At 39.4% G+C, this 16,527-nt stretch overlaps 1 protein-coding gene across 2 annotated transcripts in view; it reads left to right on the top strand.

Annotated features, from left to right (window-relative positions):
• The window catches only part of GOLIM4 (golgi integral membrane protein 4), a 51,858-nt gene that overhangs the window by 23,891 nt on the left and 11,440 nt on the right, over positions 1–16,527 (top strand). The window contains exons 2-8 of one of the 2 annotated variants that reach the window (XM_075003917.1): positions 3,081–3,155; positions 4,343–4,392; positions 5,205–5,258; positions 7,793–7,943; positions 9,434–9,516; positions 10,149–10,232; positions 15,207–15,383. In XM_075003917.1, the coding sequence (XP_074860018.1) occupies positions 3,081–3,155; positions 4,343–4,392; positions 5,205–5,258; positions 7,793–7,943; positions 9,434–9,516; positions 10,149–10,232; positions 15,207–15,383 (674 nt within the window). The remainder of the gene's footprint in view (positions 1–3,080; positions 3,156–4,342; positions 4,393–5,204; positions 5,259–7,792; positions 7,944–9,433; positions 9,517–10,148; positions 10,233–15,206; positions 15,384–16,527) is intronic. The other variant, XM_075003919.1, reaches the window with a different exon arrangement.

The following is a 16,527-nucleotide window of genomic DNA, read 5'->3' as shown; positions in this document are numbered from 1 at the left end:
TCAAAAGCTGTATGTCTGAAACCATTTGAGTTTACAATGTCCCTATTGTAAATATTTTCTAACTCCAGTTGCTCTCTGCAAGACTGACACAAATAGTTGCCTATAGAAGCAAAAAACCAAAGCTGACACAAAGAAAATGCTATTGGATGTACAAACTAAACAAACTGGAAAAAGTGAAGAGAAAAATGTATCTCATTTCAGTTACTGTCACTGCAGCTTGTAACAATTATAGATTGAAAAATATTCAGACACAGGCGCTTTGGATTAAAATGTATATATTTAATTGCCACTAGGGCAATAATTAAAATAACTTTTTGTTAAAGGCAGTTTAGAACTTTTGACCTCTATTTAGGAAAACCTTTAAGGACATGTTTAAATTTACTCATAGGTTTAAGTCCCTTTGAAGTCAGTGTAGCTTAGATGCTTTTCCTGAACTGAGACTGAGATGGCATCTTGAATTATGGCCTTTCATACCTTGGATTGCTAATCTTTTTCAAAAAGAGGTTTGAGTCAGCGTAACTGTGAAGGATGACAGGCCCACATATTCTGCAGTTTAAAATACTTTAACCTGTTCTACTGATACAAATTATCTTGTTGTGCTATCCCATCCCCCAGCTCCAAAATGACTGGGACATCTTGCATAAAATCTGGTTGTGTTTTGGATACCTCACTCTGAGCAAGTGCATGGTGCTAATGTCCGAATCTACTTTGCTGTCTACGGCCAGGTCTACACTAGACATTAAGGTAGCTAGAATCAACTTAGCTAGCTAGAATGGGCTTATCTGACATCCTCACAGAAGGAGGTCAACAGGAGAAATGATATTGAGGAGTACAGGGTCAACTGCTGAACCCAGATAGCTTGCTTTTGAAATTGAACCCTGCAAGATTAACCCCGATGGGGTTGATCTCACACATAGGCTGTGGCCACGCTTGGCGAAAACTTTGAAATGGCCATGCTAATGGCCAGATCGAAGAATACTAATGAGGCACTGAACTGAATATTCAGCACCTCATTGGCATTCGCTCGCTTCCAGGTGTGGCGCTTCGAAAGTGCCACTTTTGAATACATGCGGCTCGGCGCAGCTACACAGGAGTCCTTTTCAAAAGGACCCCGCGCATTTCGAAATCCCTTTATTCCCCTCAGCTTTTGAAGTGCCACAGCTGGAAGCATGTGCATGCTAATGAGGGGCTGAATATTCAATTCAGCCCCTCATTAGTATTCTTCGATCTGGCCATTTGCATGGCCATTTCAAAGTTTTAGCCAAGTGTGGCCACAGCCATAGTGAAGCCATACCCTGAGGCAGAGGTGTGCAGAATGGAGGGCAGGCCCCTTCAGGGGTGTGTGACCTGGCCATCTGAGTATTCTACCTCCCACTATTGCTGAAATATTATCCCCGAAAATAAGGCAGGGGGCCGGAATGTTTTCTACATTGAGAAGAATGTAGGAAGAAAAATTTTTTGGTTTCCCCCTTCATTATATTGGCAACATGGGTGGCATAACTGTATTCTCAACTGGCCATCCATCCTACCTCCCATCATCACAGAAAATAAGAATTCTTGGTTTTTCCCTGGTGGCACTAGCAAGCCCAGGTATGGGCCAAGGGGGGAGTGTTGCTGGATGACCATGTGAAGTAGTCCTCCCCTGTCGGCAGCAATCCCCTTAGCCACCACAGGAAGATTTTTCTCCGGCAGCAGCAGTAAGCCCAGGTATGGGCCAAGGGGGAGGGGGTCAGTGGATGACCAGTTGAGCTATTCCTTTCCCATGTCGGCAGCCATGCACCCACTATCTTAACCACTGGGGAGACTTCCCCAGGGTGGCAGCAAAGCCCTCTCTTTCCTGCGCAACTGGCAGCACTGCCAGCATCGAATGGCAGGCACATCCTTTTGTTGGGTTGGGGGCTACCCACATGATGTGGCAGAGCGTGGGAAAGACCCAGACACTGTGGTGCCTGTGCGGTAGGGAAGGAGTTTCGTACACAAATATAAACATCTGAGAAGAATTTTGTCAGTGTGTTATGCAAGCATGACCCCCAGCACATCCTTGTCGACACATGGTATGGCATATCGGGCTGGTGCCAAGCACTGCAGAAAAAAAATAGTAATTGTATAGACAGAGCTACGAACTCCCTACAGGGGCTATTAGAATGGGTAGATGCTCTCACAGCATAGAAAGAAAGAAGCCATTTCTCAGGCTGTCCTAAACTAACACGAACCCACAGCTAAAGGCTCTGCTCCTGCTTGGAAAATCAGGGTCTTCCTGTTACTGGAGAGCAGCAACCAGAGCAAAGCACTGAGAGGGGCATTATGGGTTACATACAGGACACCTCTGGAGGCTAAAAGATTTGCTTTTAAAATGTGGCACCTCCACATTTGCATTTAATTGAACTTCTGAATTCAAGCTTGACACTATACCTGTCAGATAACTGCGATTCTGTAATCTCAAGATTAATGCACCCAAAATCAAACTAATGGTCTTTACAGTGAAGACAGTCAGGTAGTAAAATGGAGCTAACTGAATTAAATTTGACTTTATCTCATAGTGTAGATGCAGCCCAAGCCTGTGTTTCAAGGCTAACCCACAACAACTGGACTATTCTGTCTTTCTCATCTGCCATACTGCTATCTGCCTAGTCCATTCTTGTGAGCAAGTGGAGTGCTGCAAGAATTCTTAGCAGGATTTTTGAGTATTTCATTTGCCTTTTCATAGACAAGACAGAAGGGTTTGGAAAGAAAAGTGGTAAAGTTCACACATACTTTTATCAAAGAAATGAAGATGAACTGGTCGGTCTAACTTTAAGCCTACTAGCACTGACTGTCCCTATAAACAAATTGAGGGTGTAGCTTACTTGCCATGGATAGAAAGAAATAGAGCACAAACAGAATTTGAGTAATATTCTTTTAAAATAAAATAATTTAATTTGAGTAATAAATATTTTTAAAATAAAGTACCAGATATTTGGTCTTTATAATTTTGCCTATAGAGTGTCCTTGTGCATTCTGAACCAATAATATTTTGTTCTGCATTGTTCCCTTTTCTGTTATTTGTAAAATGAATTATATTCAAATCTTTCTCTTTTCAGTTGTCTATGAGCATAGGTCAAGATTAGAAAAATCTTTACAGAAGGAAAGGCTTGAACATAAGAAAGCAAAAGAAGGTAAAACATTGTTTTTCATTTTTCTTAGTCATAATGTTAACTTAATAAATTATGGAACCCTGTAATTCACTGGTAGCTCCACTGCTATTGAGAGTCTAGTAGACAAAGCATATTAAATTTTTATGCTTTAAATATATACTACAAGTCCTTTTGTTGGCTATTTTAAAAAGCCTTCCATTTCATGCATTCCAGTAAAGCATCGGTTAGGTCCCAATTCAGAAATTTGTGTTTAAAGTTAAGTATGTCCTTAACAGCCTGTCCCAAATAGAGAGGATTTGTAAATCTGCATCTTAGTAAATGTTCTTGAATTACAAAGTACTGGACATAAGCTGTGTTTGATTATGCAGGTAATACTTTTTTTCTTTTTTTTTTGTTTTTAAAAAAAACCTCTCCAGAAGTTTTAAGAGTACAATACTTTTGGTAACTTTTCTGACTTTAGATAATTTAAATTATTTGATTGAAATTTTAAGCCATGAAGTACTGTAAGTCCACCCGGCACCCTTCCCAAAAATAGCTGCTGCAAACTAGGTGGTTCTTGACCCTCGAATTAGAGCAGCTTTTTTTATACAAGAGATTAAAAGCATTGAAAGCTGTTTGGGGTTTTCTGGCCTTAAAATCCTAAATGGTTTTATGGTGCCATCTAGTGGACAACAATAAATCATTAATTTTGTGAAGGACAGTCTTTTTCAGACTTAGAGAACAAAGAAAATCACAATTAAATGGGGACGGGAGTGTTTTTTCTTTAAGACTTTCCTGTGCTCTTGTGGCTGGCCAGGATTTTAAAGTGTTATCATCTCATAGGAAAATGCACAACTTAACTTCCCTTTTCTTTGTTAATAGCACTACAGAACCTTTAAATCTAATTCATAAAATCTCTGAAAACACTTTCTTTCTTACCGGTATTCCCAGGCTTGCTTTGCCATACTTTGCACTGATGTAAACTGATTCATACTTTCATAATCAGAATTAAAACTCAAAGTGCATCCTTCCTAGGTGTGTGGTGGTTTTTTAAGTTCCTTAGGAAAGCTGTACATGTAACATTTCCCAATTTTGTAGCTACTCTGTGTATGGAATACCCATTTTCATGAAGGTATTTTTGAATACAGAGTACCTACAGACTCTGGCCCTCAAGCTGTTTTGTCAGTGAAATATTTCTCTAATAGTTTCCTTTTTTTATTATTTCCTAGACTTTCTTGTTTATAAATTAGAAGCTCAAGAAACACTAAATAAAGGAAGGGTAAGTAAAATAAAAATGTGAAAGAACTGGTATCAAAGAATAAGAACACTACTCCATTTACAATGAAAAGGATGGGTTATGTAATTAAAAATGTTCAAAACAATAAGAGGCTTAAAAAACCCTAATTGAAGTAAACTTGACTTATTCCACTTTTACAATGTATGTTAAATGTCCCTGTGACAAAGAACCTAATGAGGTGACTTCTAGTGAGACAGGATTTCTTTCACTGCTTTGCTTATCCTATGGCAACTGAAGTTAATGGAACTCTTTTTATAATAGCTGTCTCATAGCAGTCAGTCTTGGCAGGAGAAAATGGAATAGGGAGAGAAATAGATATCAAAGGTATCATAAATCCTGTTCCTGCTGTCCTTTTTTTACTGGGCAGAGCCAGAATCTTGTTATCAGTGGTTTTCTGATTGGCAAGTTAAAATCTCCAAGAAACTTCTGTGCTGTAGTTGTTGGGCATAAAATTCAGAATGTATATGGAAATGTATAGGTGGTCTGTAAAGAACTCTTTGTAATAACAGTAAGTGAACACATTGTTGTGTATTTTGGGTCTAGAGTGGGAAGGAAAGAATGGGAGGAAAAGTGGCCTTATTAAAAAGCCATAATTACAGAACCTGTTGCGGAATCACTAGATCTGAGACATTTCAGAACTAAAGAGAAACCAGTTCAAGTAGGCTCCACGCTGAATTATAATTGCTAGTGTACAGTTTCTATATTACTTTCTTTACAATGAACAGGAACATGAAAGTGCATCAAGGTATGAGATTCTCCTGTCCCTAATTAATATTAATATTTTCATTTCTCAGCAAGATTCAAATAGCCGATATAGTGCATTGAATGTACAACATCAAATGTTGAAGGTAGGTACCAGATAGATTCTCATTTGGGTATATAAATGTGCTAACTTTTCTTGGTCTATCTCTGTGGCCTTAGGCTATGCCTACGCTAGAGCATTTTGTCAACAAAACCCAGATTCCCCAGGAGTTCTGTTGACATTAAATTGACAGAACACAGCACTTTTGTCGACAGTCTTATCCCTCTCCCCACAAGGCATTACACCTCTGTCGACAGATTCTGTTGACAGAAAGCTGGTCTGGACGTTCCAGGGGCCCTCTGTTGACAGACAGGGCTTCCAGGACACCGGGCAGCCCTATCTCTTGTGCTGTCTGCTGGCCCTTTTCCTGAGATAGTGGCTGGGTTGCCCCGCTGCTCTCCTGTTGACAGAGTGGATCGCTCTTGTGATCTTGTTGGCAGTTTGACCACAAACTGTTGACAGAAATTTTGTCAGAAAATACCTTCCAACAAAAACATCTGTCAACAAATCACTGTAATCTAGACATAGTCTGAGAGTCAATGTATTATTTCAAACAGATATTTTTCTTTTCAAGAATGTACTCTTAAGGATGAAATTATTGCTTCCCATATTCAGCGGCTGTGTTTTTTGGCGAGGTACATAATTATTTGAGGGAGACATTGACATGTACGCCACTAAGTAAAATTGGAAAAATTTTGTAATACCCAGAGTAACAAATACTTTGACATAAATTATGGAAATAGTTTCAAGAATAGGTACAGTTGGGATCCTGCAGTCAAATTAATTACTCCTTTTGCCATTGTCTTGGGTCAAACAGAATCACTTCAATGAAGGTACTATGCTCAGATCTATTGAAAAAGGAGGAACTGTGTGCATTATTCAGTTACACTAGTTGCAAATATATTCAGTGAGGACTATAAATATGCATTGGCAAATAACTCTGTGTACACAATTAATAGCTTCTTAAATGGCAGTTAGTTCTGTTTCAGTATATTCTGATCATAGAAGAGTATCTTGTAATTTAATAATTCTATCCTTGTAGCATTTAGCTATCTTTCCTTGTAAATACAGCTATATGCACAGAAAGAGATTTCCGGAAGGTAACAAAAATAGGGGCATAAAAAAATTAAATGTTTTGACAATGAACATGGGTTTATTTGTAGGATTGCAATTTCAATAGTTAGCCAAAGTTCCTTGAGAAAAAGAAAGAAAACACAATGCAGGTTAGTTTTTAACTTGTACTTCATGACATGAGCATTTAAGGTTCCCCCCCCCAAAAAAAAAACAGTATTGTGGACTCAGACTCCTGTGCTTTTTGGGAGAGATTTTTAAAAAAGTTCTCTGCATTAACCTCACTGCTTCATTGACATCAGCCATGGCAGGTCACCCTGCCATGAGTAGGGAGAGACAACCCATGTGCTTGATGGAGATTTTCATAAGTACCTAAAGGAATCAGGACCACAGTTCCATTCACATTCACTTTGGGAGTTGTGCTTTTAAACCCTTCCAGCACTCATGAAGTCTTGTGCCAGAGGGCCTCCTGGTTACTCATGATGCATATTTATGAAAAACTGTATTAACCATATAAATGTAAGTGTTCCTGGATTTATAGAAATATCTCTGCAATCACAAGTCTTTGTATGGAAAGCATGAGCCCAGTCTGATACCACTGAAGTCAGCAGAAGTTTTGCTATTAACCTTATGGGAGCTGGAAAATAATGTATGTGAAGAAACCTTTGGGAGTATGCTGCAAAGGGTTTTCTGATCTTTCCAAGAGAGATAATATTTCATATTGGCCGTGTCTACACTATCCCAAAACTTCGAAATGGCCATGCAAATAGCCATTTCGAAGTTTACTAATGAAGCGCTGAAATACATATTCAGCACCTCATTAGAATGCCGACGGCCGTGGCACTTTGAAATTGCCACAGCTCGTCCAGATGGGGGTCCTTTTCGAATGGACCCCACCAACTTTGAAATCCCCTTATTCCTATCAGCAGATAGAATACACTCCCCCATTCCTTTCAGCAGGTAGGGATAAGGGGATTTTGAAGTTGGTGAGGTCCTTTCGAAAAGGACCCCCATCTGGATGAGCTGCACGGCAGCGAGCCACAGCAATTTCGAAGTGCCACAGCCGCCGGCATTCTGACGAGGTGCTGAATATGTATTTCAGTGCTTCATTAGTAAACTTCAAAATTGCTATTTGCATGGCCATTTCGAAGTTTTGGGGTAGCGTAGACATAGCCATTGGCTAGAGAAGCAGCAAACATGTTATCGACAATGTTAACTTCTAATATTTCTGTGGTCCAGGTTATTAATGCACCCAAATATTCCGAGAAGGTGTATTCAAGCAGCTCTCAGAGAGATATAGCAGCTGCCAAGGGGTATGGTAAATTCCTGCAACAGGGGGTAACTGGCACAGAGGATATTTTATGTTAAGTAGGAACTTGTAAAATACAGGCTTTGAACAGTAAACTTCTTATTATGAATGCTTTCTGATCATCTGGATTTATGTAAAATTGCCAAAGACAAAATGCAGATGCTGAACACCTTTCTAATGTTCAATTTTGGCATTTGTAGAGCCAACATGAAGAATTAAAGAAACAGCATGCAGAGCTTGAGGAGGAACACCGAAAACAAGAAGACGACTTTAGGAGAACATTCAGCGATCACAAGCAGAAATATGTACAGATACAGGAAGAGAAAGAGCAGGAACTGTCCAAGCTAAAGGGTATATGCAGCCTTCCTCAGTCACACTTTGCAGCTTAAAACTCTTCATCTGCCAGTGCTTTGTAAACATAAAAATCAGTACTGGTACGAACGACGGAGAGTGGAACTGGGCATCCATGTACGTGAACACCGACATGCACGCACCAACCATAACAGACCATCATTCATGCTTACTCAGCATTTGCTCCTTAGTCAGTCAGTGTACCCATTCTTGCTACTCAGTCCTGTATTTCTGAGACTGTTTGTGTGAATTCCAGCTGGACTGTTTTCCATTTTTGACTATTTTGATTAGAGAGAGGGCGCAGTTCCGGGCCCAGAAACATTTCAGCACTGGTAGCTGGATTCAAATGCTCATCTCTGAACCTGCCTTTACATTCAAAACTTGGAAAATTGGACCTGATGCTTGGATTGCTTTCTTAAGAAAACAATATATTATAAGAATACAATTACTAGTCCTGCTACTTGTTTAATTCTGAGCCTTTGGTTAAGTGACTTCATATGCTTTACCTCACTTTTCATGTGTAAAATATTAAAAATTTTTCTGTAAAATATGGGTATTTATGCACTGCACAAGGATGATGTGAGAACTAATTAGTGTGTAAAGCACTTTGAAGAACTTATTTTTCTCTCCCATTTCACATCAGAAGAATCTTAGAATATACATAGCATAAAACAAAAGGTTGGACTCATTCCTCCTAGATTGGAGGGCTTTTGCCAAACCCTCCCATGCCCCACATGCTTTGGAGCTGTGCACAAAATAGGAGAAGAATCCCAGCTTCCTAGCTCCTGAGGAGGCTCAGTGTAAATCAAAAGTGCCAATCCAAGGAGAATCCCTGAAGTAAAAGGCTGGCTATAGCTTGCTACTGTTTTCCCTCTTAACTGTAGCAGCCACTCCTCTTCCATGACACTTTTCAGTTTCATTCCACACTTCTGTCCCTTGTGACTTCATGTGGGCCAGCTGGTCACTGCTTACAATTAAGACTTATCAGTTTAGGAGAGAAAATTTCCAGAATCCAGATAGACTGAAGACACATGTTGGCTAGTGGTCATTACTCTGTTAGAGTCCAAGCATTGCATCCAGGTTCCTGGCTGAAGCTTCTGCTGTTTACATTCCCCCAGTCTAAATATAGGACATGCCACTAGGCTCAGGTCTCAGCCAGGAAGTTAGAGCGTGGTTATACAGAAAAATTCAGTCTGGAAAGCAGTGAACTGAAGTTAACAATTTGGCCTTGAAAATTTAGGTTTTTTGTATAACGGCGAGAGCAACAGTTTAATGTCAGCACAGGGTCCTTCGATCTCTGTCCATGGGTCTCGTGTTTTACTACAGCAATTAGGTAGTGCAATTTACATAGTAATTCTTATTTTGTGCATCATCTTGAAATAGGGTTCATTAGTATTTAAGAGCAAATATGTTAAACCTTGCGGTATTAATATTAAGATAACATAAATGTGATTGAGTTCAGTCTTTGCATTCTGTTTTGCTTTTAATAGAATCACTATATCATTTGCGAGAGGAGAATAGACAGCTAAGAAAAGCACACCAAGATATTCATACTCAGCTACAAGATGTCAAGGTTAGTGTCTGTTCCCTAGAAAAAGAACTCCCTCCTAGTGTACGTGAAATGCTTTGGCATTATTTCAACAGCTTAGGAATGTGTTATGATAGAAATGTTTAACTTTTTTGAAAAACATGACTAACATATTTCTTATCATCCACACTTTAGCTTTTTGATTATGCTAACAGAATGATGTTGAATACAAAGATAGGATCAGAGGAAGAATAAAATGAATATAGTTGGGCATGATCCAGCATGATTTTGAAATTGCTTTATTGATAAGATTGAAGGAGGAGTAATATTCTGTTTTGTTTTGTTTGCAAAGGAAAGATTTCTTAATATACTGTGATTTGTCTATTTAGTAAATAAGGTTAATATGGAATTGTATTCCATTTCAGGTTCTTTCTGTACACATCTGCTCCAACTCTCAACTGTGGTCACAAAACTTTGGGTTTAAATTTGGTGTTTACTGCTACCACTCTGATATTCAACTCCCCCATTAAATATAAATGAAAAATCAAATTGTGTGTTATTCCCAGTTAGGATTTTTAAGTCTGAAAGATCTGCGGAGACATTTCAATTTAAGGTTAACTTGGTGCCGTCTAGAACAAAACAATATGAAACATGTCGCATTCTTGTTTTTTATGTAGCAACAGCATAAGAATTTACTCTCCCAACATGACCAGCTTGTAGTGACGTTGGAAGACCACAAGAGTGCACTAGCTGCTGCACAGGTCAGAAAGGAAAACAATATCAGCTCTACTTTTTATGAGATCTGCTTAATCTTTTTGAAACTTTTTAAATCTTATGTCAGCTGACTATAATCTTGTGCATGCAGCTTTTTTGCATGGGTATCTGCAGTGAACACCTTGCTATGCACTCAGGGAAAAATGCATGCCTTGAAGTGCTGCTGCTAAATTTGAAATGAGAGCAAATTAAATAATTGTTTTGGTCTTGACAATTCCATTATGGCTCCAATTGAGTGCTGGCATTTACTGATAAGAATGGTATCTTTCCAAGAAGGAAAGACTGCAGAATCATTTCTTTTCTTTTTCTGATAGACTTTGGTTAACTCAAGGTGTCAAGGCACTAACACTTGAGGAACAAATCATATTTAAATACATGGTTCACTCTAAAAGCTGATAAGGTCTAGCTTTGTGTATGTGCTAGTATAACAAAGCAGGAAGAGTGTAAATGACTAGCTGGTGCAGTAGAGAGAGATTGTGCATGGAGGAATATCACTAAAAAGGAGGAACAAACAAGTTTTGTAAAAAAAAACAAAAACAAAAAAAACCCATATGTACATGGTAAAGAGCTAGTACCTTGACAGCAAATTACAGAGCCAGCCAGCTAGCTATCCCTGTAGTAGCCACATGCCCTAGGAATGAGGTATAGGTCTACTGCTTGTTTTGGTAAGCCTGTTAACAAATGATCAAGGAAGATGATGTTAGTCTGAAAAGTTATGGGGAAAGCTAGGATGATGCGTATCTTTAGGTTAGCATAAGAGAGTGGATCAAGAAGTAAAACAGGAATTTAGTGTAATTTAAAGTAATACAGGAAGTTCTCAACTTGCAAATGGTTTGCACTCCAAAAGCTTGTAAGTCAATTTTTGGGAACTTAGAACAGATTTTCCCAAAGAAAGAATGTTACAAATGGTAGTTATGTTCCCAGGCTAGCCCACAAAAGCCTGTTTAACCTGCAAAGTAGCTGAAATATTGTATATTTGTAATGAAAAATGGTATAAATTAGTTTTTATTTAATTGAATGCTGGTGTTTGAGGAAAGGCAGTTTCAATTAGAGGAAGATGAGATTCTGATGGGAACTTCTGGTCATCCCCTGGTTGCCACTGTCCCTGTCATGGGCTGTGTGCCAGCTCCTGTGGTCAGCCCCATCCTTGGGCTGCTTTGAAGGCAGTGAATGGCACAACAGGGGTGATGCATGCAGCTGACAGCTGTAGATAAGTGGCAATTTCTCCTCCAAAGTGCAGCTTTTCTTCACTGCTAGCTGCTTGATCACCCCCTGCTCCTCCAGAGTCTTGCAGTCAATACTTGTGCCTCTTTTCTGCTCAGGGCTCAACTTGATTTTCTTCCCTAGTTGTACAGGTTGTATCCCTCCAGGTCTGGCATTCTGGGGATCTGACCTGTCCTAGCACTCTGGGGACCTGACCAGTCCCAAATGAGGGAGTTGGCAGGACCAGGGGAGGTCAGTTCTGGCCTCTCTGCTGACTGACTCTGGGCTCTCACAGTCAGTCAGCAGACCTGGCTGGGCTCCCCTCCTGGCTCCATGTCCTCAGCCCAGCTCCACTGTGACCCAGTCAACAGTCAGCCTCCCTTTTAGGCTGCGATCCAGGCTCTACTGCCTGTCCAGCCCTGGCTACTGGGCTCTGTGCCCCAACCAGGCTGTGCTCTTAGTCACAGCTGCTGGGCTGTGTACCTTCAGCCAAGCTCCACTACCAGTCCAGCCCCAGCCAGCGGGCTCTATGCATCCTGGACCAGAGAGGTTCAACCCATATGTCACAGACTGGGGGAAAAAAAAAAAAAAAAAAGTAAAACCTGGCCATTTCAATAGCAATATGGGCTGGAAGCTAGTTTTTCAAAGTAGCAGGCAATAATCTTTCTTCCACTATCTGCTAAAATCCGAGAGGCGTATTTGCTAAGATCTCCAAAAGAATCTCTCCTGTACAGTAATTCCTCTATTTATGTGGAGGTTTCATCTTGGACAGCCACCACGAAATCAAATTTTGCATAAATTGGGAGTGGACAGCTGGAGGATGTATGGAGGGGGCAGCCACATGGCCCCCAGCTTCTCCCAGCTGGCAGCAGTTTTGATTTGCACTTAACTCAAAAGTGCACTTTTTGAGGGTTTACTGTAATCCCACATAGGGCCTAATACAAGATCTACTGAAGCTAATGGAAAACTTTTCATTGATTTCACTGGACTTTGGTTCATCTTCTTAAACACTAAGCCTTTACTCACTTGTCTTTAGTCTTAATCTGTCCACATATATAATGTTACATTCAGTTTATTAAATAGAGGATGCACACAAGTGTTCTTGGGAGTTCTCTGAAAGTAACAGACAGTACTTAAGTTTTTGTAGATTTTCTTGCAAGCTTGCTGAAGAAGACTCTTAGCAGTACTAATCACATCAACTATTCAAAAAAGCACCCCATCATTATTGGACATATGGATATCTGCAGCCAACACTACACTAGTATTTGTGACCTGAATCTTTAAATCAGTTCATGTGGACTTCTATAGCTTTTCTTTAGAAAAGTTGTAAGTTTTATAAACTCAATTTTACATGCCAGTATTAATTCCCTTTAGACTGAGGCCAAATCTACAATTCCAAAAAGATTGACGCTGCTGTGCTTGATCTTCCAGAGTTGGATTTAGTGTGCCTGGTAGGGATGCGCTAAATCAAATTACAGAATGCCCATGTTGGCACCAGTGCTCTTGCCCCTCGTTACGAGTAACAGAAGTCAACAGGAACAAACGCTTCCTTTGACCTCCCTCAACAAAGATGGTATGGAAGCCCGAATTAAGGTATATCAACTCCAGCTACATAATTAACATAGCTGGAATTGCATACCTTAATTTAACCTTTTGTTTTAAGTGTAGACATGGCCTTCGACCTTGGTTAACAACTTTAGCCTGGAATGATTTATGTGATGGGATGGAGCAAAGCATCAACCTTAGAGTCCTGAATTGAAGGAACTTAAAACACTATTAAGAATGTCCTGTGTATAGTAATTTCTCTACATGGCAGTAAGGGGCAAGAAAATCCAGAGGCAGGGATAACCTTTATGTTTAAGACCCTTAATGCCAGTTTTATCTAGGGACTGTAGTTAACAATGTCTTTAATCTTTTCTGTACAATGCATAATCAGGGACTCCAATGAGTCATGCAGCGGCTGGGGGAAAGAGAGAGAAAAGTTATACTTGTAATTACTTAACATTCTGCTTTGCTTTTAGGCCTGTTCATTTTAATCGATGGCATAGTGTTTGAAGATGCTTTGAGGTGCATCTGATTTCAGAGCTCTTGTCACATAGTGCATCATATCAATCTATAGCACTGTGGATTTTGTTTTGTATCAATATTATACATTGGTATGATGCATCATGTCTTTCTGCTGTACTATTGATTGTTATGATATTATATCAAGTACAGAGACCTGTGCAGTTACTGGCTGTGCACTGTTGCCAGTTGCTAAACCTTAATTTGTTGTTTTTGTTTTTGTTTTTTTTAAATTACCAAAACAGTTTTGGAGTTTTTTCTTCTTCAAAAGAAAAACTTGAATCATTTCTTTGTATGTATTTCCAGTCTGTGGTTTCTCACAAGTGTAACAGAGGGCAGGTCTATACTAGACCTTAAAGTAAATCTTAGATATGCAATTCCAGCTACAACAACTGCATAGCTGGAATCAATGTATCTAAGAACAATGTATCAGGCTGTCCTCACAGAGGAAGGTCGACTGGAGAAACCCTCCCCTTGATTTCCCTTACTCCTTGCGAGAATGAGTACCACCAAGATCAACTGTCGAACACTGATGGTTCGATTTAGTGCGTCCCCACTAGGCACGCGAAATCGAGCCCCAGAAGATCGACCCTTGATCTTCCAGTAAGTATAGATGTACGCAGAGAATGTGATATTCCCCTAAAACAGTAAGAATGTTCTGAGCAATTTTTAAGTGTTGTTTAAAGTTGGGTGATTGTGTGACCAGTTTTAGCTCCAAATAGTGTTAAATGTTTTCCCACAGAGTTATAAATCTTAAAACAAGGAGTGGGGAAGTTGAACAGGAGAAGGTGGAGGGGTGATAATAGAAATGGTAAGCTGCAATGCTAGGCACTGCCTTTCATGTATGATAGATGTAATTGATTATGAAAGATGTCCCATCTGACCATATCCTGCTTTCTGAGTTGAATGGTTTTTGCTTTATGGGTAATGGCTTCCAAAAAGTTTTCCAGTCCTGCCTGAACGTCCAGCATGGACGTTTTCGATTGCTGAAAACGAACCGACCTTCCATTGACCTGAAAAACATCATTCCAGTTGCAAGGAAGTGGATCCCTGCCATCTTACTTTGCGGCGTGAAGGGATGTTTAACAGCTCTAAATTTATCTTTTCCCTTCCCACTCATTCCCTTCAACCAGTGGAAGTGTGGTGTTTTCCATTAAAGTTACACCAGCATGACTGATTTTTTTTTTATTTATTTTCCTCACATTTGCTCGTGTCTACTGGTAACAGTTGTCTAAAGGTTGAAGATAGCTAAGAGTTTTTATCACTTGTGACTCTTTATTGTATAAAAAACATGATTACTGTTTCCAAAAAATTGCATCTCTTGCTACTGAGCAGATGGGAAACGTTCCATGGTGCTCTGTTTCTTTCATTTTAAAATGTGCAAAGAAAAATTTAATCATTCACTTCAGCTCTTCTTCTGCCTGGCATGAAAAAGTAATCGCCATATCTGTGCTGTAGGGGATTTTCCTGGGTGCCTGCTATTTGCATGTTCCTTGTGATTGATGAATATGCATTGAGTCAAGGCTGTCTAATGCATGGAAGCAACCAGTCTTAGAATCTTGATGTCTGATGTGATGTGCGTGTGGAGTGATTCTCTACATACATTGTGCCAACAGAATCGCTCGGTGTATTTGTGAGTGTATTTTAATCATATGCTTATCTCAGGTAGTACAGTGGGTATATTTCAATTTTAGTCCCAGGTAGAAGAATATAGACAACTGAAGGATACACTCAACAAAATGCCAAGTTTTCGACAACCTGAGAAATTAGAGCAGCCAAATGTTCCACAGGAGGCAGCAGTGGCAGCAGCAACACCTCCAAATAGCAACCTCCCAGTGCATGAGAAGAATGCAGCTGAAGAGCAAAAAGAGGTGAAAATCATTGGCTGCTACAGCAGTTATTTTCCCTGATGATTTTCAATTAGGGCTTGACATTTTTTGGACAAAACTTTTTGGACCCAAAATGCAGATTTGATTAGACTGAAATGATTTGCAAACTCTGATTGAATTTGCTAGACAGTTTTGGTTGAAACACAAATTTGGAAGAGCTCAATGTATCTTCAGTATTTTACAACTGAAATTTTCTTAGCTGCATGAAAAGTGCAGGTTTAAATGTAAAATCTGGGGAAGAGCTCTTTTTTTGGATCTCTGCAAATTGCGACTAAATATTTCTGAATGAAAACAAATGAGCTAGGAGGAATTACATTTAAATACCAGTACGTGTTGATTTCATAGTACACACAAAATGATGAAAACATATTTCCATTAACGGTCAGCATCTGTCATTAAGTAATTGTGTGAAATCCCAAATTTTGTGCAAACCTGAAAATTCAGTACATGTTGATAAAAATTGAAAACAGGCTGTAAAATAAACATCAATATTATCCATTGACATTATAAAAATTTAATTCTCCTAAGCCTAAAAAAAATGGAAGGCAAATATCTTTAGGCTTCATTTTAGAGTAAAAGTGGACTGAGTTATTTCATGTTGTTGTGTGTTAGTTGCATAGATCCAAGGACTAGATTCTGATACCCAGTATGTTCTGGTCATCGAGCGAAATTCTTCTCACCACAAGTAAATGTATCAGAATCTGGACTTTAATTTTTATTGCAGAGGACAGTTGATGTATGCTATTTTTGCTTAGGACTCCACAAGTTGTCAAAGACTTCAGTAGAACTCTACTTGTGGAATAATGTGCTTGTCATCATGAGTGAGGTTGGAAATCACACCAGTAGCATTTTCTGGGACATAACCAAATCTGAGACCATTATAAATTATGGTTTAGATATTCAGCAACCACTGCTTTCTGCAGGCTCATATTTGTGCCCTAAATAAAGCATATTCTCTTGCGCCAACAATTAATGTGGATCCACTTATCAATAAAGATGATTCTGTTTATACCTACAAATAGATAAACAGATGTCTAGCTGCTACTTGGATTTCATGCCGAGGCCTACATGACAGATGGCTGGAGTGATTATCAGACCTAATCACTGATGGGAATAGACAGGTGGA

Source organism: Carettochelys insculpta, chromosome 10 (genome assembly GCF_033958435.1).
Source record: "Carettochelys insculpta isolate YL-2023 chromosome 10, ASM3395843v1, whole genome shotgun sequence".
Taxonomy (NCBI): Eukaryota; Metazoa; Chordata; order Testudines; family Carettochelyidae; genus Carettochelys; species Carettochelys insculpta.
The sequence above is the reverse complement of the archived record's forward strand: the minus strand, read 5'-3'. Positions and strand labels throughout refer to the sequence as shown.